Genomic DNA, 25,790 nt, shown 5'->3' with positions numbered 1-25,790 from the left:
ATTCAGAGTCATTAGGACTTTGATGAAGTTTAGTCAGGGATCTGTGTGTTAGCACCAAGAGAACAACAAACCCAAAATGGGTACTTTGGAAGAACTAAAATAGGTAATTACTAAAATTCTTAAAAATAAGTTAGACAAACAATAAGAGGGACAAGAAACCAGCTGTATTACATGATTTGTGAAGTGTTTTAATTACTGTCAGAAGCAGTAAATGGCTATTTAATCTGTCTTCTGGAAAGATAGGCTATAAAAGTTTATTGAAGCTCATCAAAAGTAGCCAGATGAATATTGAAGCTAAGAACAAGCCATCATGTGTACAGTCAACAAAACTAAGACTGACATTTATGTCAGTACAGTACATATTTCTTTTGTACAAAGACCAATTCATAAAAATAATAGTAACAATAGAATTTTTAAATATAATTAAAAAATTTTAAAAATAAAAAATCATTCTAATATTTTACCACATTTAGTGTAGGATTAGGATGTGGGGCTTAAAGGACTTGTGCTAGAGAAGTAAACAGCTCTCAGTAGTTAGCCACAAGCTTTGGAAGCCCATCCTTACTATGAGTGTCCTGTAACCTGAGGAGAGGTATGGAGGGGACATTCTTTTGCTGTGGATTGGGGATATGGAAGTCCAAGTGGGTCACAGAATGGGGGGTTGGGGGCTGTGCAAAATACTATGTGGATGAATCACTTTCCTTCTGCAATCCCAACTATAAAATACGCTACAGACAGCACCTGTTTCCCATGAAGGGGTGGGAGGAAGGAAAGGGGGGTCCTTTAATCCATCCCATCTTTGTGCCACGCTGTAATACTGTAGAGCACAATTCCTAAGTATTAACCCTTTCAGTGGCCTCTAATAGCATCACTCTCCCAGGCTTACTGGAAGTTTTCAGTTCCAAGGAGACCTTTTTACATGGCTGAGGTTTCTGAAATCAGATCATAGCTTATATCACAAAGGTTCCTTGTTGCTACTTGGCTGCACTTCTCATCTGCCAAAGAGAAAAGACCACAATCCAGATAAACTTGTACTGTTACTAGTGTTCTAGTTAAGTTTAATTATAAAACCTGAAAATTATAATCATTTTGAAAAATAAGTCAGAATGTTATGGTCAATAAATATCATTTTAAATATTCAGAGTTTGAAATTTATCATAATGGGACACACATTTGCTGAATGCTGGGTATTTCTTCCATACTCCTGCCTAGCACTGATCACCTTTTGTTGTGCCTCCCCCACTAGAAAGGGAGCATCTATCCATTTGTCATTTTATTTCTGTGCATTGCTTGGCCATAGTAGACACATAATATTTATTCAATAGACCAATGTTGAATAGTTGTAGGAGTGCACAAAATAGTATTTTTCTTCTCCTACATAGGGAAATGAGCTAAAAGTAATTCAGTAATTTATTGAGAGAAATATGATTTAGTTGTGGTTGCAATTAATGATTTTGATCAAACTTTAGGAGTGTATTGAGATTTTTAAGTTAAGGCTCTAATCTCCTTTTAATTACTTGAAACCTAATTTAAACTTTCTGTTTATAGCATAAACAAAAATTTATGTAGTTATGATATACCCCCTGAAAGGTAATTTTGGAGGAAGGGTAGATGAGTGTCCTGCTCAGTGACCTCCGCAGGAAAGAGAAGTCAGTTACTAGAAGAGAAGATACTATTGCTGTACTCATCAGCATCTTCTGATAGTTGCCACCCTTCCTCAGACAGAATACCAGGGTATTTTTAAGAATCAGTAAATATAAGCATATGCTATTTCTGCCATGCTCATGTAAGAAGAGCCACACCACCTCCCTTCCAGTTTCTGGAAAGCAGTCCAGACGAGACTAGATCTTCAGAAGCTAGAGGGCAGATCCCAGGGCTTCTTGCATTCTCGGGATGACTTTTGTGTCCTTGGCTGTCTTTCTGTAGAATTTATCATGAGCATAGCTTATATATGCAGTGAATATTTCTAACTTAGTCTGACAATATTTTATTTCACAATAGTGTCTCCCTGATTCAGAACAAAATGGAAAAGTTCTGTAAAATGACTGAAAATTTTCAATTGTAAAATTTTCTTTAAGAAAAGATAATCTTTCAGTTATACCACAGAAAATTCAGAAACAACAAAGCAATTACATTTTATCCAGATTATTACAGAATCCAAACTAAAGGCCCCAAATGAATAAGGTTTTACATATTTTATCTAATGCTAAGAAAGGCCTTTTCCCCCTACTTCCTTCCCGAGAAACTGTAGAAACCAAAGAATGCTCAGCCAAGAACAGAGCTAACTTGTTCCGGTTTGTCATTTCATGGATAAAAAGTAGAGACAGACTGGTGCAGCACCTGTTGCTTCAACGGCAATAAACTAGTGAAATGCTTTAACAGAAGTCCTCAGCTTTCAAAGATCTCTTTTATCCAGTTCACATCACTCATTGCTCTTAATTCCTTTGTCACATATTTTACTGCATTACAAGTAATCCTGGAAATCCACGGAGCATTTTACATATAAGCAGAGCCATGTGGATTGTTGTCAGGTGCTCACTACAGACTCCAGTCCCAGCAATTCTCCTACCCCTCCTTTCCCATGTATTTAGCTATAGATGCAGGTTATAGTTGTGGTTACAAGAATTTGTGCACTCCCATCACTTTCCACCTATAGGACCCCCCCATTTGGTGTGTCAGGTGGTTCAGGATAACAGCTACCAGCAGACCCCAAACAGGCCTTTGATCTCCACAACCACATTCCTACCATTCATTCTTAGGAGCTGGTTCCCAGGCAGCTGTTCCCTCTTGCCAGCCCATCTGTTGTTTATGTGTGACAGTACACGTTGGCCCACAGGGTAGCTTTGTACAGTGTCTTGTGGAATCTCATTATTCAGATAAAAGTAGACTATTGTTTGGTCCACTTCCACGTGAATAGTTCTCTTAAACTGCAGGGAGCAAGTTAGGGTGAGGAAGGGCAAAAAAATCCTCTTCGGCCTTTCCAGTTGAATAGCTTGGATGTGCTGTCCCCTGCACCACTTTCATCACATATTGCAGAAGGGTGGTACGTGTCTTGAGAATAATCTTAGAAATCAGTCATGTCTCATCCTTTCTTGTGTCATTTTTTGTATTAACTCTTAGAGAACAGCTCGTAGGGCATCATGATTCTAACCTTGTTTAGGTTTTCTGAAAGAGACTATCATTGATGAGTCTCCCCTGAAGTCTAGAATTAGTCAAACCTAGAGTACACATACGGCAGTGGCAAATAGAGTAGCAAACACAAATCTTTGTGCATTTCAGTAAAGTTCCCTCCCTGCCCTCCCTGTGTTTTTGAAATAGATGTTTGATTTGCTCTTTCTCTTCCTGAAGCACAGCAAATTATTCCTATGTTGACTCCTTGGTATCGGTCACATATGTGGACATTCTTTTCTCTCTTTTTATTTATTTATTTATTTATTTATTTATTTATTTATTTATTTATTTGGGGGGGGTGACTTGGAAAAAGTGTGCTTTGGGAAATGCCCACTCTTATGAGGGTGGGAGTAGAGTGGGGGCCATCTAGATAGAGTTGGGGGAGGGGAGGAGTTGGAATAGAAAAAAATCAACATTCTTTTCTCTTCATTGCTTTTTCTGGTGAATTTCTTCTGCCTTCTATGTGTTTTTTCTCTAGCACATTGTCCATAGTTTTTCTGCAGTGTCCACTCTAATCTTTACTGTTTCTTAACGATTTTCAATGTTTTATAATGGTATTTTCCCCCTTTGCTTATTTAGCTCAGCCAACTCTCTTGTCAAATAGTTCTGTCCTCTTGAACTTTATCATTGCTCTGCTATTATAAAGGCCATCACCTTTTATATGTTGTGTTTTGTTTTCTGTTTCAGAATGTGATTTTTATTAACTAGAGGCCTGGTGCACAGATTCATGCATTGATGGGGTCCCTCAGCCTGGCCTGTGCCCTCTCACAATCCGGGACCTCTTGGTGGATGTGGTAGTGCGGGAAGCGGCAGGCGGCGGGGGAGGAGCCTGAGCCCCAGCCAGGCGCTGCTCCCTCTCATCCTGGCCACCACAGCTTCGGTAGTCTGGCGCCCATAGGTCAGCTGAGCAGCATCCCGTTGTGGGAGCACACTCAACACCAAGGGGCAGCTCCAGTGTTGAGCGATTTGTTTGAAAACAGAATCATTTTTTTCCCATTAGAAATAATAAAATTGAATTAATCCATTCCAGACCCCCAAATGATGCAGTGTTTTAGCCTTAGTCAATTGCCTGTGATTGTTGTTCTGTGAGCATTTTCACACCCTTAGCAACATCAGCAGTGTTGATGGCCTCTTTATGTTTTAAAATTGTGCTAATCCTCGTTTCACCATGTCATAGTTGGTAGCTAGATCAGCCCCGCAAACTCCTCTATCATACTTTGTAATTACAGTGTTTCTCTGCCCAACCAAGCCATAACTTATCAATGCTGGTCCCACCTTTGAGAGAACACAAATGGGGAAACTGGCAGATATTGAGCCTGTAGTGAATGCAGCGTGTGATGGGAGCTTCCAGTTGGCACAATCTGTAATTTTTTCTGTCCGCACTGTCCCTGCAGATTGGGAGCTATCAATGATAGTATTACTCCAGCACATATGGAAAAGATACCCCCTCCTCAGGGCACTAGACTGCTATTTGCTACACAGTTGTGTGGTAACCAAGTGTGAACAATGCTCCTTAGAGTTCTGAACAATGAGGTGGTTCAGAATTTCATCCTCTCATTCCAGTACACAGCAGAAGAAACTGGTTTTCAGTCCTATTGTTCTCTTAGTTTGGTCCAAGTTATCTGTATTCAGAAGGTCCTTCTTAGAATAAGTTTAAAGTAGGAGGTTAGGAGCTTGCATCATCATGGATGTGTGTGTTTTTTGGTTTTGTGTTTTGTTGGTTTGTGAGAGGGACGTTTTTGTTGTTGTTGGTTTGTGAGGGGGACATTTTTGTTGTTGTTGTTTTTAAGAGAGGGAGGTTTGAGAACGTTTTCCTGCTGCCTTCTCATCAGTTTGTAGGGTTTTTTATGACCCTGTAATTTTAAGAGTTAACTCTCAGGAAGGTACATTATACTTTGGGTGGAGGAGAGGAACTAACATAGAGAAAAGAACTTCCCAGATTTTATTTTAAAATGGATTATATAGATTGAGAGTAAAAACCCAAAATCCAAAGGGGGTGAAAAAAGAAAAGAAAACTTGATTTATGCAGCAGATCTTATGCTTGGAGAGTCCAACTTTCTCCAGTGCTGATATTCTTTCAATAGCCTTGAAACAACCCTTGGTCCTTTCAAGGGTTTTAGATATGAATATCAACACTTACAATGAAATTTATACCCTAAATAAATTGCTCAAAATTATGGTTTGCATTATGATGCTTTTTATTTTTGAAAGGAATTGATTTAGCCCTGGGAAATAATAGTCATGTTTCTCCTTACATCCTGAAATACCCAAACCTATGTGTTAGCATGCTGAATTAATATTTGTATACGTGCTTTTCCTGTAATTGATACTTTTCCTGTAATGCAACTTAAGTTTTTGTAAAAATATATTATAACAATATTGGAAGGAAGAAAAGATTTGTATCCTGTGGTCCAATTTTATTTGATGTGTAAAAACTCTAGCCACTGAGCCAAATTGGCTAGGGCGGTAAAGGCATTTTTTTTTAACCAGTCATGAACAGCTTAGATATTAGGAAGTATAAAAGCCAACATTTGTTTAAGGGTTTGGAAATATACTGTATTTCTGTATAGATTACTTACTTTTGTTAATCTCTTAGCAGACTATAAACATTTGTATAATAAATATAAATATTCTCTAAGCTAATAATGTTTATGCCCATGTTCAACTTCTTCTAGTTCTTCTAAAATACCATGCTTGCCTGGCTTCTGTAGTCTAGCTGTTGAGTGTCGACCCAGGAACTGAGGTTGCTGGGTGTGCAGGAGGCAGCCAATTGATGTTCCTTTCTCCTTGATGTTTATATCTCTCTATCCCTCACCCTTCCTCTCTCTCTAAAAATCAAACATTTTTTAAAAATAAAATATCATGCTCTCTCTCTCTAGGACTTTGCTAGTGCTATGATATTTACTGAGAAGACTCTTACCCATCCTGCTTCCCTATCCCATCAGATACTTTCTGTAAACTTACTAACAAAGCACTTAGGACATTCTAATAGGAATTAATGTTTGTCTTGTTTATTGCTGTTTTCGTATAGATACTTTATATACGATGTATCTGCCTCATGAATAAAATGTTTAGGAAGTATTAATAAAATTTAGTTTTCTGATTACTTGTATGAGTATAGACTCGTATAATTAAAATATGCCCCTCAAGTGATTTTTATTAGTAATTTAAGGGGAAAGAAAAGGAAAGACATGAATATATAAGTTCTAGGGGTACAGGTCATTATAGTATTACTGAATGTTCCATATATGTCAGTATTCTCTTAGGTACTACACGAAACACAAGAGCGGTATAAATCTAGCTGCTCAAAGAAGTCATTATCAAATCATGAGAAAGAATTGAGAATAGCCAAAAAGGAACTTTGCATCTGGAGAGGTTTGAGCAACTGAAATTTATGTTTCCACGTTTCATTTGTAATCAGCATTCATTGACCATCACTTGTGTGTCAGGTTGAATAACCTATCAGTAGTGAGTGTAAAAGGGGAATGGTGTGTCCAAGGAAGGATGTTGTCCAAGGTAAGGCAGCACCATAGTAAGAAAAGCTATCTAGAGTGAGAGTATGATGTTGGATTTCACAGATAATACATTCTTTTTTTTTTTTTAATCCTCACCTGAGGACATGCTCATTGATTTTTGTTTTGAGAGAGAAGACATCAATTGGTTGCCTTTCCATAAACACCCCAACTGGGAATTGAACCTGCAACCTAGGTATGTGCCCTGACCAGAAATCAAACCAGCGACCTCTTGGTTCATGGGTCAGTGCTCAACCACTGAGCCATGCTGGCCAGGCTGACACTTGGCCTTTTATCCTGACTCTGCCATTTACTTTATAGCTTTTGTATCTAACGTAGTATCTATTGTCCAGTTATTGGGATGATTAATTAAATATTCTGTGTAAAGTACTTAATTAGTACAGTGCATTGCACATAGTAAGTGCTCAATGAAAGGTTAGCAATAAATATTTCAGTATTGTCTCTATCAGCATTTGGGTCAAGATCTAGGTTCCTTTGCAAGGACTACAGACTCCTACACTAACAATATTTGACCCATTCTTGTTCTTTTAGCACTTCCTACCCACAATGTAATTATATTTCTCAAAACAGAATTATTTACCAGATATACCATATTTTATCTTTATGGAAGCACAACTTTACATTATCTGTTGCCTACCTATCTGATCTTATCTTCTGCCACACTGTTCCTTGAGCACACCAAGTTTATTCCTGTCTTTACCTCTTGCTTAGTATGCTTTTCTTTCTGTGAGCCCCATATCTCAGTAGCTGTACCTCATTTAGTCTCCTTACTGTCATCTCTTTGAAAAGGCCTTCTCTGACAACCCTGTCTAAAACAGTACTCCTTATCAGTTTCTTACCCTGATTTGCATTTCTTCTTGGCACTTCTCACTCTCTTGTATTATTTTACACATTTATTCATTAATTACAAGATTATTCTAGAAGGAGTTAAGTTGGGAAATAATACTGAAAGAAGTCTTACACTGCCCTTTTTTATTTTAGAAAAATGGTGACGGTGGAAAGATGATGAAGTTGTCTCTTCGTAAACAGCGCTTCATGCAGTTTTCTTCACTGGAACACGAAGGAGAATATTACATGACACCACGAGACTTCCTCTTTTCTGTAATGTTTGAGCACATGGAACGTGAGTTGCTTTTATAAATTTTATTTTTTTAGTTTAGAAAAACAAATATTGGGGCTGAAAAACCTCTGTTTTTCAAATTGTTGATAGGTTTTCTTCATTTTAATTGTCGTCAATCTTTGGGCAAAATGCATTTACTTATTGTTTAGCTGTTTCAATCTTTGTGACACAGTAGTTAAACTTGTAAACATATGTATTTATCTAAGAAATTTTTTTTGTATATGGGTTTTTCTAAAGAGAAAGAGGAAAAATAGTTAAGATTTTTTAATGTCACCAGATGAATTCTTAATAAAATAATTTTATCCAGCATGTTAATTTTCATTGGTATTAATGTTTTAAATTGGGCAAAAAAAAATGAAACTTAGAGCAATTAAGAGGGTCATATAATGGAGTTATAATGCCATCAGTTTAAAAAAAACTGAAAAAATAGAATAAACAAAAATTCAAAAGCTATAATTACATAATTTTAGTTCGTAAACTGCCAACTCTCAGTTACTTCAAATAATATCAGAAATTCTTCATTTTATTATCTAAATTAGTCCTTTTTACTTTGCATAGAGTAGATATGGCCCCATCCTCTGGGCTTTGGAATGTTCTATGAAAATTTCTTGGCTTCTGTCACTTTTTGAAGTATGCTAGAAGCGCTGCTCTGAAAGAAGCGATATATGGAACAGAAACTGGATAGGGCAAGGTGCGTGGAGGTCTATTATCATCTAGAGCAATTTATGTCCCAGGGCACTCTTGAAAACAACAAGCAGTCAACTGGCAATTAGTGGAGTTTAATACCTTGATGCAATCAAGAAGAGAGACCGAGAAAGCTACCAAACTAGGGCCATTCCAGTGACTGGGCATTCCCAAAGCGGTGCTTCCCTAAGAAGCAACGTCAGAGGAACCAACTAAAGCACCCCGGACCGGCACTAAACAAACAGAAAAGCAAATAGCAAGCCCTATGGTGAGGGCGGTGGCAGTACCCAGAATTGCTACTATATATTATCTAAAATGTCCAGTTTCCACACGGCCAGCGTGGCACAATGGTTAAGCGTCGACCTCTGAACCAGGAGGTCACAGTTCGATTCCCAGTCAAGGCACATGCCTGGGTTCCGGGCTTGATCCCCAGTGTGGGGCTTGCAGGAGGCAGCCTATCAATGATTCTCTCTCATCATTGATGTTTCTCTCTCTCTCTCCCTCTCTCTTCCTCTCTGAAATCAATAAGAAAATGAAGTCTCAGAAACATGTGGGACACCATTAAGTATACCAACATATGCTTATTGGGAGTACCATAAGGAGAGGAGAGAGAGAAGGAAGCAGAAAAAAAATTTTTTTGAATATATAATAGCTGAAAACTTCCAAAATGTATAGAAAAACACTAATCTATATACTGAGAAAGGTCAACAAACTCCAAATAGGATAAACATAAAGAGATCCATTAACAGACACATCCTAATAAAACCACTGAAAGTCAAGGAAAGGAGAAATCTTGAAAGCAGCCAAAAAATAAATAACTTGCCACTTACTAAGAATCCATATAAGATAATGGCTGACTCTGCAGAAACAGTGGCGGCGGGAAGGCAAAGGAATAACATAATTAAATTGCTCAAAGAGAAAGATGGTTAACCAAGAATCCTATATTCAGCAAATCTATCTTTCAAAATTGAAGGTGAAAAAAAGACTTTCCCAGATGAAAACTAAGAATTTGTTGCTAGTAGATCTGACTTATAAGACTTACAAAAGGAAACTTTTCAGGGAAAACAAATGACTCCAGACAATAATTTGAATCCACACAAACAAACAACATAGATAAAGGTAATTCTATAACCTTAAAAGATGGTATAAATGCATATATTTTCTCCTTTTTAAAAAAAACCTTTATTGTTGAGAGTATTACAGATGTCCCCCTTTTTTCTCCATATTGCCCCTCTCCACCCAGTTCCCACCCCACTCCAGGCCTTCACCACCCTGTTATTTGTGTCCTTAGGTAATGAATATATGCATATAAGTTCTTTGGTTAATCTCTTCGTGCCCCCTTTTCAACCCTCTTACCTCTGAGATTTGTCAGTCTGTTCCATGTTTCCATGCCTCTGGTTCTATTTTATTTATCAGCTTACTTTGTTCATTAGATTTCTTGTTTATTTGGACTTTTAGATTCAACTGTTGATAGATATGAATTTATTGCCATTTTATTGTTCATATTTTTTAGCTTTCTTTTTTCCTCCTTCTTCTTTTTTTTTTAAATATATTTTATTGATTTTTTTTTACAGAGAGGAAGGGAGAGGGATAGAGAGTTAGAAACATCGATGAGAGAGGAACATCGATCAGCTGCCTCCTGCACACCTCCTACTGGGGATGTGCCTGAAACCAAGGTACATGCCCTTGACCGGAATCGAACCTGGAACCCTTGAGTCCGCAGGCCAACGCTCTATTCACTGAGCCAAACCGGTTAGGGCCTTTTTTCCTTCTTCTTAAGGAAGACCTTTAACATTTCATGTAATACTGGTTTGGTGGCGATGAAATTCTTTCGCTTTTTTTGTCTGTGAAGCTTTTTATCTGACCTTCAATTCTAAATGATAGCTTTGCTGGATAGAGTAATCTTGGTTGTTGGTCCTTGCTTTTCATCACTTTGAATATTTATTGCCACTCCCTTCTGGCCTGCATAGTTTCTGTTGAGAAATCAGCTGACAGTCCTCTGAGCACTTCCTTGTAGGTAACTAACTGTTTTTAAGATTCTCTCTTTGTCTTTAACCTTTGGCATTTTAATTATGATGTGTCTTGCTATGGGCCTCTTTGAGTTCCTCTTGTTTGGGACTCTCCACTTCCTGGACTTGTAAGTCTATTTCTTTCACCAGGTAGGGACGTTTTCTGTCACTATTTCTTCAAATAGGTTGTCAATGATGTGAGTGTTGGTATGCTTGAAGTTGTCCCAGAGGCTCCTTATACTATCTTCATATTTTTGGATTCTTTTTTCTTTTTGCTCTTCTGGATGGGTGTTTTTTGCTTCCTCATATTCCAAATCACTGATCTGAATCTTGGTGTCCTCTACTCTACAGTTGATTCCCTATAAATTATTGTTCATTTCAGTTGGTGTGTGCTTCATTTATTACTGGTCCTTTTTCATGTCTTTGATGTTCTCACCAAGATCCTTGAAATTCTCACTAAGTTCCTTGAAGTTCTCCTTAAGTACCTTGAGCAGTTTTATAACATTTTTTTTGTAACCTTTTGCACTCGGATGTCGACTGTGACTCGACACGGTTAGCATTAGAATAAAGGAATCGAGAAAAAAGCAAGCGAGTGCAAAGGGTTAACTCTGTACCTAGTGGTTTGCTTGCTTCCATTTTATTTAGTTCTTTATCTGGAGATTTCTTCTGTTTTTTCATTTGAAACATGTTTCTTTGTCTCTGAATTTTGGCTGCTGTGGAAGCCCCTTTCACGTCCCTCGTGATTCAGGGTTCCGGTTCAGGGTTCGAGTTCTGGAGAAGGCCGCACACAAATGAAAAGAGACTTAGAAAATATTTAATTTGGGAAATGGGGGCCAGGCGGTAGTCCAACTCTAGTGGGAGGACTACTCCTAGCTCTGGCTTTTCCATCCCTTTTATTAAGATTAAAATTATAGGATACACCCTTATCCCCTGGGCAGGAAACTCCAATAAAAGCCAATCAGTGAATTTAGGACTTACAGGTGGGGGCTTCTTCAACTACCAATATCTAATAATTAGCTCTGACCCTTTAGAGCAATTAAGGATGACCAGCCCTCTGAATTCCCTGTCCTCAGCTCTCTATTATTAAAACAACTTCCGGCATCTCCCTCGTTTCTTTCCTTTAAAAAATCTTATATCTGCAGACTAGAAATAAATATATAAGAACAATAAATGTGCCAAGGCCGGTTTGGCTCAGTGGATAGAGCGTCGGTCTGCAGACTGGGGGGTCCCGGGTTCGGTTCCGGTCAGGGGCATGTGCATTGGTTGCGGGCACATCCCCGGTGTGGGGTGTGCAGGAGGCGGCTGGTCGATATTTCTCTCTCATCGATGTTTCTGGCTCTCTGTCCCTCTCCCTTCCTCTCTGTGAAAAATCAATAAAATATTTTTTTTAACAAAAAAAGAACAATAAATGTTTGAGTCTCAATTTCAATGTCCAACGATTCTGAGTCCTGGTTTCAATGTCCAACAGTTCAATAATATCTGGATGGTGGACAAATGGTAGCAATGCTGGTCCGACCCTCTCTGGCTTGATCCTGGACAATCTGCAGCGATGTACAGCTGCTGACTGTTAGCATGGCAAAGCATCGTCAGCGTCTTCTATCTCTGGACTGCTTTTAATTCACATGGTCTTGGTGTTGTTTTCTGAAAATACACAAACATATTCTCGACCAAAGGTTAATAAAAGAATCTTTTCTGCAAATTTGACTTGGAATCCTTTCCATCCTTGCCCAATTTTTACTCTGACCTATTTTGACACCATGTGTGGTTTTCATGGGTGTCTTGCTGTTAGCTTTACAAATGAAAATTAGTTTTCAAAGTAAAAAATTTCTAGACATAATTTACTTTCAGGATATTTTTTCTTACATAATATTACTCCACTATCCCCCCTTTTTTATTTAATTATTAGGAGGCTTTTCAAAAATTTTTATAATGCAGCCTTGATAACTTTAAATTTTAATTTTTTGCACAAAAATATGACTGCTTTAGGTTCATTGCATGTCAAGCAATTTTACCATGAGATGAACTATCAAAAAAAATTTAGTTAATACTTTATTTCTTTTATAATAAATCTTTATTGTTCAGATTATTACAGGTGTTCCTCTTCCCCCCCCCCCCCATAGCTCCCCTCCACCTGATTCCCCACCTCACCCCATACCCTTAACCCCTGCCACTGTCTTCATCCATAGGTGTAAGATTTTTGTCCAATCTCTTCCCACACCCCTCATTCCCCCTTCCCCCTGAGAATTGTCTGTCGCCTCCCTTTCTATGTCCCTGATTCTATTATATTCACCAGTCCATTCTGTTCTTCAGATTTTTTTATTCACTTGATTTTTAGATTCACTTGTTGGTAGGTATGTATTTGATGTCTTTTTGTTGTTCATAATTTTTACCTTTACCTTTTTTTTCTTCTTCCTCTTCTTAAAGAATACCCTTCAACATTTCATGTAATCCTGGTTTGGTGGTGATGAACTCCTTTAGCTTTTTCTTGTCTGTGAAGCTCTTTATCTGACCTTCAATTCTGAATGATAGCTTTGCTGGGTAGAGTAATCTTGGTTGTAGGTTCTTGCTGTTCATCACTTTGAATATTTCTTGCCACTCCCGTCTGGCCTGCATAGTTTCTGTTGAGAAATCAGCTGACAGTCGTATGGGTACTCCGTTGTGGGTAACTAACTGTTTTTCTCTTGCTGCTTTTAAGATTCTCTCTTTGTCTTTTGCTCTTGGCATTTTAATTATGATGTGTCTTGGTGTGGTCCTCTTTGGATTCCTTTTGTTTGGGGTTCTCTGTGCTTCCTGGACTTGTAAGTCTATTTCTTTACCAGGTAGGGGAAGTTTTCTGTTATTATTTCTTTAAATAGGTTTTCAATATCTTGCTCTCTCTCTTCTGGCACCCCCATAATTTGGATGTTGGTACGCTTGAAGTTAACCCAGAGGCTCCTTACGTTATCCTCACACTTTTGGATTCTTCTTACTTTCCGCCTCTCTGGTTGGGTGTTTTTTGCTTCTTCATGTTCCAGGTCTTTGGTTTGACTCTTGGGGTACGGTGATCTACAGTTGAGTTTCTGTATATTCTTTATTTCAGACAGTGTATGCATAATTTCTGACTGGTCCTTTTCCATCTTTTTGGTATTCTCATTAAGGTCCTTGAAGGTCTCTTCAAGTATATCAGCGGTTTTTAGAAGATTCTTGAGTAACCTTATAAATGTGGTTCTGAACACTGTGTCGTCCATTAGTTTACTTTCCTCCATCTCTTCTATTCGTGACCTGGTTCGGTGTATTTACATTTTGGCTGCCTCCCTGTGTTGATGGAGTGGCTTTGTGTGGTCAGTGACCTATAGGGGCCGGTAGCTCAGCTTCCCCAATCTCCTTAGGTGGTCGCTCTTGGTACCCCCCTTTGTGGGCTGAGTGCAAAGTCTTGGTGTTGTTAAGCCTTGATCAATCTTGGTACACTGGGAGGATTTGACCTCCAGGCCAATTGGCTGTGAGGATCAGCTGTGTCTACACCGGGAGACAGCCTTATTCAACTAGACTTGCAAAATTGTAAAAGCCTCTGTGCTCAGCTTGGATGGGGTGGAGTTTCAGGGTGGAGCCTACAGCCTTGGCTTCCCATCAGCCCCGCCCTATGAGGTTCCTGGGTCTCAGTGTCCCTCAGTGTCCCTCTGTACTCCCTGCAAGCACCTCTGAGAGAAAGGCGCCCTGGAGTTTTGCCCGTTGCCAAACAGTCTAGTCTCTCCCCCAATGAATCTGGATTCCCAGATTCTCACCCGGAACTGGGTTTCAGTGCAGTCGGAACTGGGGCTCAGCGCAGTCCGGAGCTTTTTCAATTCAGCAGCACAGTCAACAGTCCGTCCTCTGCGCGCATTCACGTGCGCGCCTCCGGAGCTCTGCCTTTCGCCACTCCCCTGAGTTTCCGCCTTACAGCCCAGATTCCCCCAGTATGAGCCTGGCTCCCCAGGGTCTCGCCCGGAACTGGGGTTCAGTGCAGTCGGAGCTGGGGTTCAGCGCAATCTGGAGCTTTTGTCTCCTTCCTGCTATAGAACGCCAGCCAGGCACTCAGCCGCCCCGTCCTCTCCGGCTCCATCCTCCCCGCACGTGCGCACGCCCGTGTCTCGGCCACTGGCGGGGCCCTGGCACTGATCACAGCTCTTGGGGAACCCAGGTTTCTTTTCCAGAGAGGACCCAGCTCATACCATTGTGTCTCCGTACCTCAGGCTTTTACGGCTCCTCTGATTTTCCTTGTGTTTTTCTCTTTCCTTCTAGTTGTGGGCGTTTCAGTCAGCCAGCTTTCCTGTAGTTCTGGATGATGTCCGTTTTGACTTTTTGTTGTATTTTTGAAATTGTTGTGCGAGGCTGCAGGTTAGGTGTTTACCTATGCCGCCATCTTCTAGTTAATACTTTAGAAACAACTTTTTGTCCAGTACAATTAAACCTTCCTGAATATTTACTTATTTCAATTAGCCAATTAAATTAATCTGAAAACTTGATTACTATTTTACTGTCAAATTTAATACTCTAATAACAATCTTAGTTTATCCTGTAAATATTAATAGAAAGGATTGTTTGCATTCTTGGGTAGGCCTTAAGCATTCCTAATGCTAGGCTGGATTTAGATATAGGGCAGCTGCTGTCAGTCACGTCTCTGTCTGTTACCTGGATCCCAATCTGAGTTGGGCCAAGCCTCTTGTCTGTTACCTGGGTCCCGATCTAAGCTGGGCATGGGAAGCGAAGCAGCCATGGGGCTGGAGACCTCCCTCAGTAGGGGCTAGGTTTCAGGCCCCTGCATGTATGGGGGGTGGGGTTGAAGGTCTATGCCCCACCTCTGTTGACCCCCAAGTTCTCTCCTGATGGCCCCTCTGCAACTGTGCCTGTCTTAGGTTGTGCCTTCCTTGAGGAATTTTACCCGTCTCTGGCTAACCAGCCATCCTCAGGGGCCAAACAGGGTAATGTGAGGTTCATTTCTATGCCCCCGTGGCCTCCACGCCCAGCACCTGCCTTGGGATCCCACCTCGGCCGCTGGCGGGGCCCTGGCACTGATCACAGATCTTGGGGAACCCAGGTTTCTTTTCCAGAGAGGACCCAGCTCATACCATTGGGCGAGAGACAGATCCATGGTACCAGCCACTATGAAGTTTCAACCTCAGCATGAACAAAAAACTCAGGCAACAGCTGTGGGCAATTGGATTGTGAGAAAAGGGTCCCACTTGGCAAAAAAGGGCAAGAGGAGACAACATAGAATGCTCAAGTGCCTTCCCAAGGGGCCTTCCACACAATGGGAGGGATTAAATTCTTTCATATCCTTTTTATATTATTGCCAATCAAAAAATTAGTTTGTAAGTTTGTTGGAATAATTGTACAATGTGCTGTTATAAAATATCAAAAATTATAATGACATTGTAGAATTATATCATGTAAGAATATTCTTTGCTCTAAGCCATGAAAATTCAATTTCAAACTGGCTGTCAATTTCTTTTTATATATACAAGGTCTAATTACATTTTCTATACCTTTCCCAGAAGCAAGTAGTGATAGTTCCCTACTTCCTTGGTATCCACGCAAGCCTTAAACCTCTCTTTAATTTTACACACAAAGGAGCAGTGATTTGATTTTATGTCATACAAAAGGAAAACTGGGTGGCGACACCTGTATAATTATACTTCCTTGCCCCACCTATGTTCCTCCTGAGTGAACAAAGGTGTTTGGTATTATTGATGACTACATTAGGTGGGATCAGCCCACATAAGGGTTCTTACCCAGAAAGAGTCAGGAACTTAAGTCAAAAATACTTCCCCATTTGCCCCTGGTAATATTACCGTACAGCTGATTACTGCTAGCATGGCAAGAAAGACGTTCTCAGGCATCTGTATCATCCTTTTTACCATGCCCCAGGTGGTCTCCAGGCTGTTTGTTGTCCGGCTCATCCTCCTCCTGCTCCTCATCTTCAGTGGATTGCTTGGAGTTGCTGCTCTCTGTAGCTAAGGTAGTTGATTGTCTGCAGCTGCATGGTGTAGTTCCAGGCGCAAGGTCTTTGTTAGTCGGACTAGTTTCTCTCTTGGATCCCTGTTGCAGTTTAATATTTCTAGCAGGAATCTACACAGGTTTAGAAAAATTCTCTGGAAATATACAAGCATACCCTCTGCCAAAGGTTAATAATGGATCGGGTCCCTTCCATAAACCAGATTCAGGATCCTTCCATTTAACTAGACCATTTTGTTTTGTTCTGACACCAGTGAAGCTCCATAGGCGCCCTTCCATCAGCATCACAAGTGAAAAAATTCAAAGTACTTAAGGCCTGGTGCAGCCTACCCACAGGTGATTTCTCCATCATCCCCCTTTTGGTTTTTCAAGTTGGGATTTTAAGAAATATTTTGCCCTCCTTATAGTCCATAACCTTTATAACATCTAAAAGTAAAGTATAGTTATTAATTTTTATTTGATAAAGCTTTCCATGCAATTTCAAGTATATTAGATTGATTAAATTTCAAAAATATTTCCTTTAAGAAGAGAGAACAAATATCCTGTATTACTCCAGGCCCTTGGAGCTTTCCAAGAATCATCTCTGTTAAAGCCTTGAAATTTTAATATGGAAAAAATGATCAAATATATATATGTATATCCACCCATATATGATTATAATTACCACAACTATATAATTTCTCCCAATTTAATTTGCACTTTGTACTTTTAAAACTGTCAAGTCAAACATTTAGCAGTCCCTAAATTAATAACAACATCCTGCTTACTTTGGGGGAAGTTTCAGCAACAGATCTGGCCGAATTTCTTTTCATACTTAATAGATAAAGACAGATCTTAATTTTTTTCTTTCTTTTTCGCTTTCCAAAGCAATAACTAACACCCAATTTGGCCAAAATCTGCATTTTCCTGCAAGTTCTTTCATAATTTTTAAATAATATCTTAAGCAATCTTATTGTGGGAGAGCAGATAGCCTTGCCCTCTCCTACCACCTTTGAATTTCTCCGCACCAGAGACGATTTCATCAGTAGAGTTTCACTTATTACAGATTTTAAATTCCAAATACCAATTAAGATTTTAATTTGAACAAGAAACCACATTATTTTATAATCTAATTCTTCCCCATTAGCCTGGCTGAAAAAGACGTTCCCACCCTACTTACAGATCGAGACTCTGCAGTTAGTCCGTGGGCTTTGCGTGCGGTGAACCTCCCTCACCTTTTTCTTGGTGAATTTTCCACACCTTTTCTCGGTGTATTTTTCCTCCTTCGCTCTAGGCGAAAAATATCTTCTTCTCCAGACGTCCCTGTTTGGGCGCCAAATGTGGAAGCCCCTTTCACATCCTGCATGATTCAGGGTTCCGGTTCAGGGTTCAAGTTCTGGAGAAGGCCGCACACAAATGAAAAGAGACTTAGAAAATATTTAATTTGGGAAATGGGGGCCAGGCGGTAGTCCAACTCTAGTGGGAGGACTACTCCTCGCTCTGGCTTTTCCATCCCTTTTATTAAGATTAAAATTATAGGATACACCCTTATCCCCTGGGCAGGAAACTCCAATAAAAGCCAATCAGTGAATTTAGGACTAACAGGTGGGGGCTTCTTCAACTACCAATATCTAATAATTAGCTCTGACCCTTTAGAGCAATTAAGGATGACCAGCCCTCCGACTTCCCTGTCCTCAGCTCTCTATTATTAAAACAATGATTGGCTTCCGGCAGGCTTCTTCTCTGTGTTTGTTTCATTGTATTAGGTAGAGCTGTTATGTCTCCTGGAATTGGTAGAGTGGCTTGTGTAGTAGGTGACCTGTAGGACCCAGTGGTTCAGCCTCCCCAGTAATCTGAGCTGTGCACTCTGTGTGGCTGTGTGCACGGTCCTGTTATAATTGAGCTTTGTTTGGGTCTATTCACATTTTCTATTTCTGGTTGAGTTATTTTGCTAATTTGTTTGTTTCTACTTATTTATATCATCTAAATTATCCAAATTGTTGGCATAGAGTTGTTCATAGTATCTTACCTAATAATAGACAAACATTTAAATGGACTGTACCTCTGCTATGCCCACCAGACAATCAGGAGTGATATGCAAATTAACCCAACAAAAAGTTAATTTGCATGCACAGGCGCCTAGTGACCAGGGGTGGGCATTCAGCCCCACCCCTGGTCTCTCAGGGCCTCTGGGCAGCGTGGGAAGGCAGGGCCAGAGAGGAAAGAGCCAGCTCCTGGGCTGGGCCGGAGTGGAAAGGCAGTGCCAGCAGCCAGGGAAAGGAAGGCCCATTCTAGCATGAATCTTCGTGCATCGGGCTTCTAGTTCTCATATAAACTTTTGGATTTCTGTAAAATCTGTCCCCATTTTCATTTCTGATTTTAGTAATTTAAGGCTTCTCTCTTTTTTTATAATCAAACTAGCTGAAGGTTTATCAACTTTGTTCATCTTTTCAAAGAACCAACTTTTGGTTTCAATGATTTTCTCTACTATTATTCTGTTCTCTGTTTTATCTCCACACTAATCTTTATTATTTCCTCCCTTGTGCTTTCAGTTTAGTTTGCTCTTTTTATTTCTAGATCCTTAATGTGTATAATTAAGTTATTGATTTGAGATATTTTTTAATGTACAAATTTACAGCAATAAATTTCCCAGTTAGCAATGCCTTTACTGTATCCCAAAAGTTTTAGTACATTGTGTTTTCATTTTCATTCTTCTCAAGGTATTTTTTTAATTTAAATTCTTTATTGTTTAAAGTATAACGTAAGTCTCCTTTTTCCCCCATTGACCTCTCCCTGGCCACCTCCACCCCTCAGCAGATGCCCTACCCCTACCCCCCACCCCCAATATGTGTCCATTGGTTATGCTCCTATGCATGCATACACGTCCTTTGGTTGATCTCTTACCTGCTCACCCCCGCCTTCCCTCATAGGTTAGACAGTCTTTTCTATGACTCTGGTTCTATTTTTGTTCATCAGTTTATGTTTTTCATTCTGTTCCACAAATGAGTGAGATCAGCTGATATTTATCTTTGACTGACTTATTTCACTTAGCATAATGTTCTCCAGTTCCATCCATGTGGTTGCAAATGATAAGAATTCCTCTTTTTTACAGCAGCCTAGTGTTCCATTGTGTAGATGTACCATAGTTTTCTAATCCACTCATCTGCTGATGGGCACTTAAGCTGTTTCCAAATCTTAGCTATGGTAATTGTGCTGCTATGAAATTAGGGGTGCATATATCCATTCTGATTGGTGTTTCTGTTTTCTTGGGATATATTCCTAGAAGTGGGATTACTGGTCAAAGGGAAGTTTCATTTTTAATTTTTTGCGGGAACACCATACTGTTTCCCACAGTGACTGCACCAGTCTGTATTTCAACCAGCATTGCACAAGGATTCCTTTATCTCCACATCCTCGCCAGCACTTGTCATTTGTTGATTTGTTTATGATTGCCATTCTGACAGGTGTGAGATGGTACCTCATTGTTTTTTTGATTTGCATCTCTCGGATGATTAGTGACTTTGAGCATGTTTTTATATGTCTCTTGGCCTTCTGTATGTCTTCTTTCGAAAGTGTCTGTTTAAGTCCGTTGCCCATTTTTTATTGGGCTTTTTATCTTCCTTTTGTTAAGTTGTATGAGTTCCCAATAAATTTTGGAGATTAAGCCCTTATCAGAGATAACATTAGCAAATGTGTTCTCCCATACAGTGGGCTTTCTTGTTGTTTTAATGGTTTCTTTCGTTGTGCAGAAGTTTGTTATTTTGATGTAGTCCCACTTGTTTATTTTCTCCTTAGTTTCCATTGCCCTATGAGCTGTATCAGTAAAGATATTGCTACGACAAATGTCTGCTATTTTGCTGCCTATGGCTTGTTCTAGGAATTTATGGTTTCCAGTCATACATATAAGTCCTTTATCCATTTTGAGTTTATTTTTGTGTATGGTATAAGTTGGTGGTCTAGTTTCTTTTTCTTTTTTTTTCTTTTTTGCATTTATCTTTCCAATTATTGAAGAGACTGTCTTGAATCCATTGTATGTTCTTGCTTCCTTTGTCAAATATTAATTGAGCATAGTGGTTTGGGTCGATTTCTGGGTTCTCTATTCTATTCCATTGGTCTATATGTCTGTTATTGTGCCAGTACCAGGCAGTTTTAAGAATACTGGCTTTGTAGTATAGCTTGACATCTGGTATTGTGATCCCTCCAACTTTGTTCTTCTTTTTCAAGATTGCTGCAGCTATTCGGGGTCTTTTTTATTCCAGATGACCTTTTAGAGAGTTGGTTCTAGGTCTGTGAAATATGCCGTTGGTATTTTAATGGGGAGTGCATTGAATCTATAGGTTGCTTTGGGTAGTATGGACATTTTAATGATGTTGATTCTACCAATCCATGAGTATGTTATATTCTTCCATTTGTTTATGTCTTCCTCTATCTCTTTTTTCAGTGTCCTGTAATTTTCTGAGTATAGGTCCTTTACCTCCTTGGTTAAGTTTATTCCTAGGTATCTTAAATTTTTTGTTGCAATGGTAAATGGGATTGTTTATTTGGTTTCTCTTTCTGTGAGTTCATTATTGGTGTATAAAAAAGCCATAGATTTCTAGGTGTTAATTTTGTATCCTGCTACATTGCCGAATTCATGTTATTTCTAGTAGTTTTTTGATTGGGTCTTTAGGGTTTTCTATGTACAATATCATGTCATCTGCAAATAATGACAATTTTACTTCTTCTTTTCCAATTTGGATACCTTTTATTTCTTCTTCTTGTCTGAACACTATGGCTAACACTTCCAGTACTATGTCAAACAGGAGTGGTGAAAGTGGGCATCCCTGTCTTGTTCCTGTTCTTATGGGAAATGGTTTTAATTTTTGCCCATTGAGTATGATGTTGGCTGTGGGTTGGTCATATAAAAGCCTTTTATTGTGTTGAGGTATGATCCATCTATTCCCACTTTGCTGAGATTTTTAATCAGGAAATGGTATTGGATTTTGTCAAATGCCTTTTCTACATCAATTGATATGATTATGTGATTTTTGTCTGTCAATTTGTTTATGTGATGTATCACGTTTATTGATTTGCGGATATTGTACCAGCCTTGCATCCCTGGGATAAATCTCACTTGGTTATGGTGTATGATCTTTCTAATGTAATTCTGGATCCGATTTGCTAGAATTTTGTTGAGGATTTTAGCATCTATGTTCATCGGGGATGGTGGCCTTTAAATCTCTTTCTTTGTGGTGTCTTCATCTGGTTTTGGGATTAGGGAAATGCAGGCTTCATAGAAAGAGCTTGGAAGTGTTCCTTCCTCTTAAATTTTTTGGAATAGTCTGAGGAGTATAGGTTTTAGTTCTTCTTTGAATGTTTGGAAAAACTCTCCTGTGAAGCCATCTGGCCCCAGACTTTTGTTTGCTGGAAGCTTTTTGATGACTGTTTTAGTTTCCTCCTTTGTTATTGGCCGGTTGAGAATTTTTTTATTCTTCTTGATTGAGTTTTGAAATGTCATATTTTTCTAGGAATATGTCCATTTCCTCTAGGTTATTTAGTTTGTTGGAGTAGAGCTGTTCATAGTATTTTTTTTATAATCTTTTGTATTTCTGTGGGTTCTGTTGTTATTTTGCCTCTTTCATTTCTGATTTTGTTTATTTGGGTCCTCTCTCTTTGCTTCTTGGTGAGCCTGCCTAGAGGTTTCATCAATCTTATTTATCCTTTCAAAGAACCAGCTCTTGGTTTCATTGATCTTTGGTATTGTTTTTCTTAGTCTCTGTGGCATTTATTTCTGCATTGATCTTTATCATTTCCTTCCGCTGGGCTTTTCTTTTTGCTCTCTTTCTAATTCTTTAAGTTGTTGAGTTAGATAATTTATTACCAGTTTTTCTTGTTTTGGTTTTGTTTGTTTGTTTGTCTTTTGTTTTTGTTGTGGGTTTTTTTACCTAGGCCTGTAATGCTATGAACTCTCTCATGACTGCTTTCACTGTGTCCCATAGGTTTTGGATTGTTGTGTTTTCATTGTCATTCGTTTGCAGGATGTTTTTAATTTCTTCTTTGATCTTTTTGATAACCAATTTTTTATTGTTTTTATTTTAGTTTATTTCTAATATTATGCCATTGTGGTCTGAGAAGATGCTTGATATTATTTCAATCTTCTTGAATTTGGAGAGACTTTGCCTGCGATCCAATATGTGATCTATCTTTGAAAATGTCTCATGTGCACTTGAGAAGAATGTATATTCTATAGCTTTGGGGTGGAATGTTCTGAAGATGTCAGTTAAGTCCATCTGATATACTGAGTCATTCAGGATTGCTGTTTCTTTGCTGATTTTTTTGTCTAGATGATTTATCCAGTTATGTCAGTGGGGTATTAAAGTCCCCTACTATGATTGTATTGCTGTCGATCTTTCCATTGATATTGTCCAGAAGTTTTTTTTTACGTACTTGGGTGCATATATGTTTACCAGAGTTATATCCTCTTGTTGTATCGATTCCTTTAGTTTTATGAAGTGGCCTTCCTTATCTCTTGTTATGGCCTTCACTCTGAGGTCTGTTTTGTCAGATATAAGTATTGCTACCCCAACTTTTTTTTTCATTTCCATTTGCCTGAAAGATATTTTTCCATCCCTTCACTTTCTGTCTGTGTGGGTCTCTTGTTCTGAGGTGGATCTCTTTTAGACAGCATATATATGGGTCATGTTTTCTTATCCATTCAGCCGCTCGAGGGCTTTTGATTGGAATATTTAGACCATTTACGTTTCAAGTTATTATCGAGAGATACTTGTTTGTAGCCATTTTTATTTTTTGTGCCTGTGTTCCTTCTTCCCTTTTTTCTTTTTTCTTTATTTTACTACAGTCCCTTTAGCATTTCTTGCATTACTGGGTTGGTGGTGATAAATTCCCTTAGCCTTTTTTTTGTCTGTGAAGCTCCTACTTTCTCCTTTAATTTTGAATGATAACCTTGCTGGATAAAGTATTATTGGATTCAGTACCTTGCTTTGCATCACTTTGTATATTTCCTTCCATTCCTTTCTGGCCTGATGTGTTTCTTTTGAGAAATAATTTGATAACCTAGGGGGAGATTCCTTGTAGGTAACTTTCTCTCTCTCTTGCAGCCTTTAACCCTTTGCACTCGGATGTCTAGTGTGACTTGACACGGTTAGCAGTAGAATAAATGAATCGAAAAAAGCAAGCGAGTGCAAAGGGTTAAGATTCTCTCTTTGTTGTTAACGTTTGCCACTGTAATTACAACATGTTTTGGTTCGGGTCTTTTTGGGTCCATCTTTTATGGGACTCTGTGCTTGCCTGACTTTTTTCTTCCCCCAATCAGGGAAATTTTCTGACATTATTTCTTCAAATAGGTTTTCTAACCCTTGCTCCTCTTCTTGCCATTCTGGCACTCCTATTATACGTATGTTGCTTCATTTCATGTTGTCCCAAAGCTCCCTCAGGCTCTCTTCCTGTCTTTTGATTTTTTTTCTCCAATTACAGTTCAGATTGGGTATCTTTTGCTTGCCTGTCTTCTAATTTGCTAATTCGGTCTTCTGCTTCTCCTAGTCTACTGTTGAAAGCTTCCATATTGTTTTTTATTATAGCTATATGACTTTTATTTCTTCCTGATTCTTACATAGGTTGTTGATTTTCTTATCCATCTGATTTATGAAATATATGACCCTATTCTGAATTCTTTTTCTGACATATTGCATGCCTTTGTTTCATTTAGTTCCTTTTCTAGCCATTCCTCATTTTCTTTTCTTTGGAGGTTATTCTTCTGTCTCCCCATTTTTGCTCTCACCAAAGGATCTAGGTGTTGAATTCCACGGGACCTGTGACTGCAGTGGTGGCCTTGGTGGCAGTTCGCACAGTCATGGACAGCGGCAGCTCCTCAGGCTGTCACGTGTGACGACTGCTCCTCGCACAGTTGCAGGGCTGCTGCTCTTTGCACAGTCACTGGGCAGCTACACCTCAAGGGGGGTCACGAGGTGGCTGCTCCTTGTGCGGTCACGGGTGGTGGATGCTCCTCTGGTGGTCACCAGCAGCGGCTACTCGCGTGGCTGCTGTGCAGTTGTGGAGCCCGAGGCTGCTGCATTAGGCTAGGCTGTTCGTGCACATGCAGTTACGGTCCCCAGGGCTAAAGCATCTGGCTAGTGGGAAGGGAGCACCCTCTGGAACTCACAGGAGCCTTCCCATCTGGCTAGTGGGAAGGGAGCACCCTCTGGAACTCACAGGAGCTGGGTAGGCTTGAGTCCCTGTGTCCGTGCAGGCCTGATTTCACCCCCAACTGCCCTCCCCTGCCGGCCAATTTGGTTCTGATTGGTTGGTTTCTATGCCAGTTTGTGTCAAAAGCTCCACCTCCTAGACAGCCATTGGCTCCTCACAGTTCACCCAGATTTGGTTCTGATTGGTCTGTTTCTATGCCAGTCAGCATCTCTGGGCCTATCTCCGGGCCTGATCAGAGAGGCGGGGCTGATCAGCAGCCCCTGCAGAGGTCCGGAGAGAAACAGAGGCGCGGCTGCTGGCGAAGCTGGGAGAGAAAGAGAGAGGCAACAGCTGATCAACAGCTGCCATGGAGGCTGCGGATCAGACCCAGCACTGACTGTAGGACTGACTTCCAATGTTCGGTCGAGCCTTCGGTCATTTTGGACATTACGGACCCTGGCTCTTTATATATATACTAGAGGCCCGGTGCACGAAATTCGTGCATGGAGGGGGGTGTCCCTCAGCCCAGCCTGTACCCTCTCCAATCTGGGACCCCTCGAGGGATGTCCGACTGCCCATTTAGGCCCGATTCCAGTGGGATCGGGCCTAAATCGGCAGTTGGTTATCCCTCTCACAATCCAGGACTGCTTGCTCCCAACTGCTTGCCTGCCTGCCTTCCTGATTGCCCCTAACCGCTTCTGCCTGCCAGCCTGATTGATGCCTAATTGCTCCCCTGCCAGCCTGTTTGCCCCCAACTTCCCTCCTCTGCCGGCCCGGTCACCGCTAACTGCCCTCCCCTGCAGGGTTGATCGCCTCCAACTTCCCTCCCTTGCAGGCCGGGTGCCTCCCAACTGCCCTCCCATGCTGGCCATCTTGTGGTGGCCATCTTGTGTCCACATGGGGGCAGGATCTTTGACCACATGGGGGCAGACATAATGTGTGTTGGAGTGGTGGTCAATCTGCATATTACTCTTTTATTAGATAGGATAGAGGCCTGGTGCAGGAGTGGGGGCCAGCTGGTTTGCCCTGAAGGATGTCCCAGATAAGGGTGGGGGTTCCCTTGGGGCATGGGGCAGCCTGAGTGAGGGGCCTGTGGTGGTTTGCAGGGCAGCCACGCCCCCTGGTGACCCAAGCGGAGGCACT

The 25,790-nt window shown here is 40.1% G+C and overlaps 1 protein-coding gene across 4 annotated transcripts in view; it reads left to right on the top strand.

Annotated features, from left to right (window-relative positions):
- MICU2 (mitochondrial calcium uptake 2) overlaps positions 1–25,790 on the top strand; it is a 108,488-nt gene that overhangs the window by 22,726 nt on the left and 59,972 nt on the right. For all 4 annotated transcript variants that reach the window (XR_013813657.1, XM_079774096.1, XM_079774095.1 and 1 more), the window contains exon 2: positions 7,686–7,827. Coding sequence is in view for 3 of the 4 variants with exons in the window: in XM_079774096.1 (XP_079630222.1) it covers positions 7,686–7,827 (142 nt within the window). In the remaining variant the exon portion in view is untranslated. The remainder of the gene's footprint in view (positions 1–7,685; positions 7,828–25,790) is intronic.

Source organism: Cnephaeus nilssonii (genome assembly GCF_951640355.1).
Source record: "Cnephaeus nilssonii genome assembly, chromosome: 6".
Taxonomy (NCBI): Eukaryota; Metazoa; Chordata; class Mammalia; order Chiroptera; family Vespertilionidae; genus Cnephaeus; species Cnephaeus nilssonii.
The sequence above is the reverse complement of the archived record's forward strand: the minus strand, read 5'-3'. Positions and strand labels throughout refer to the sequence as shown.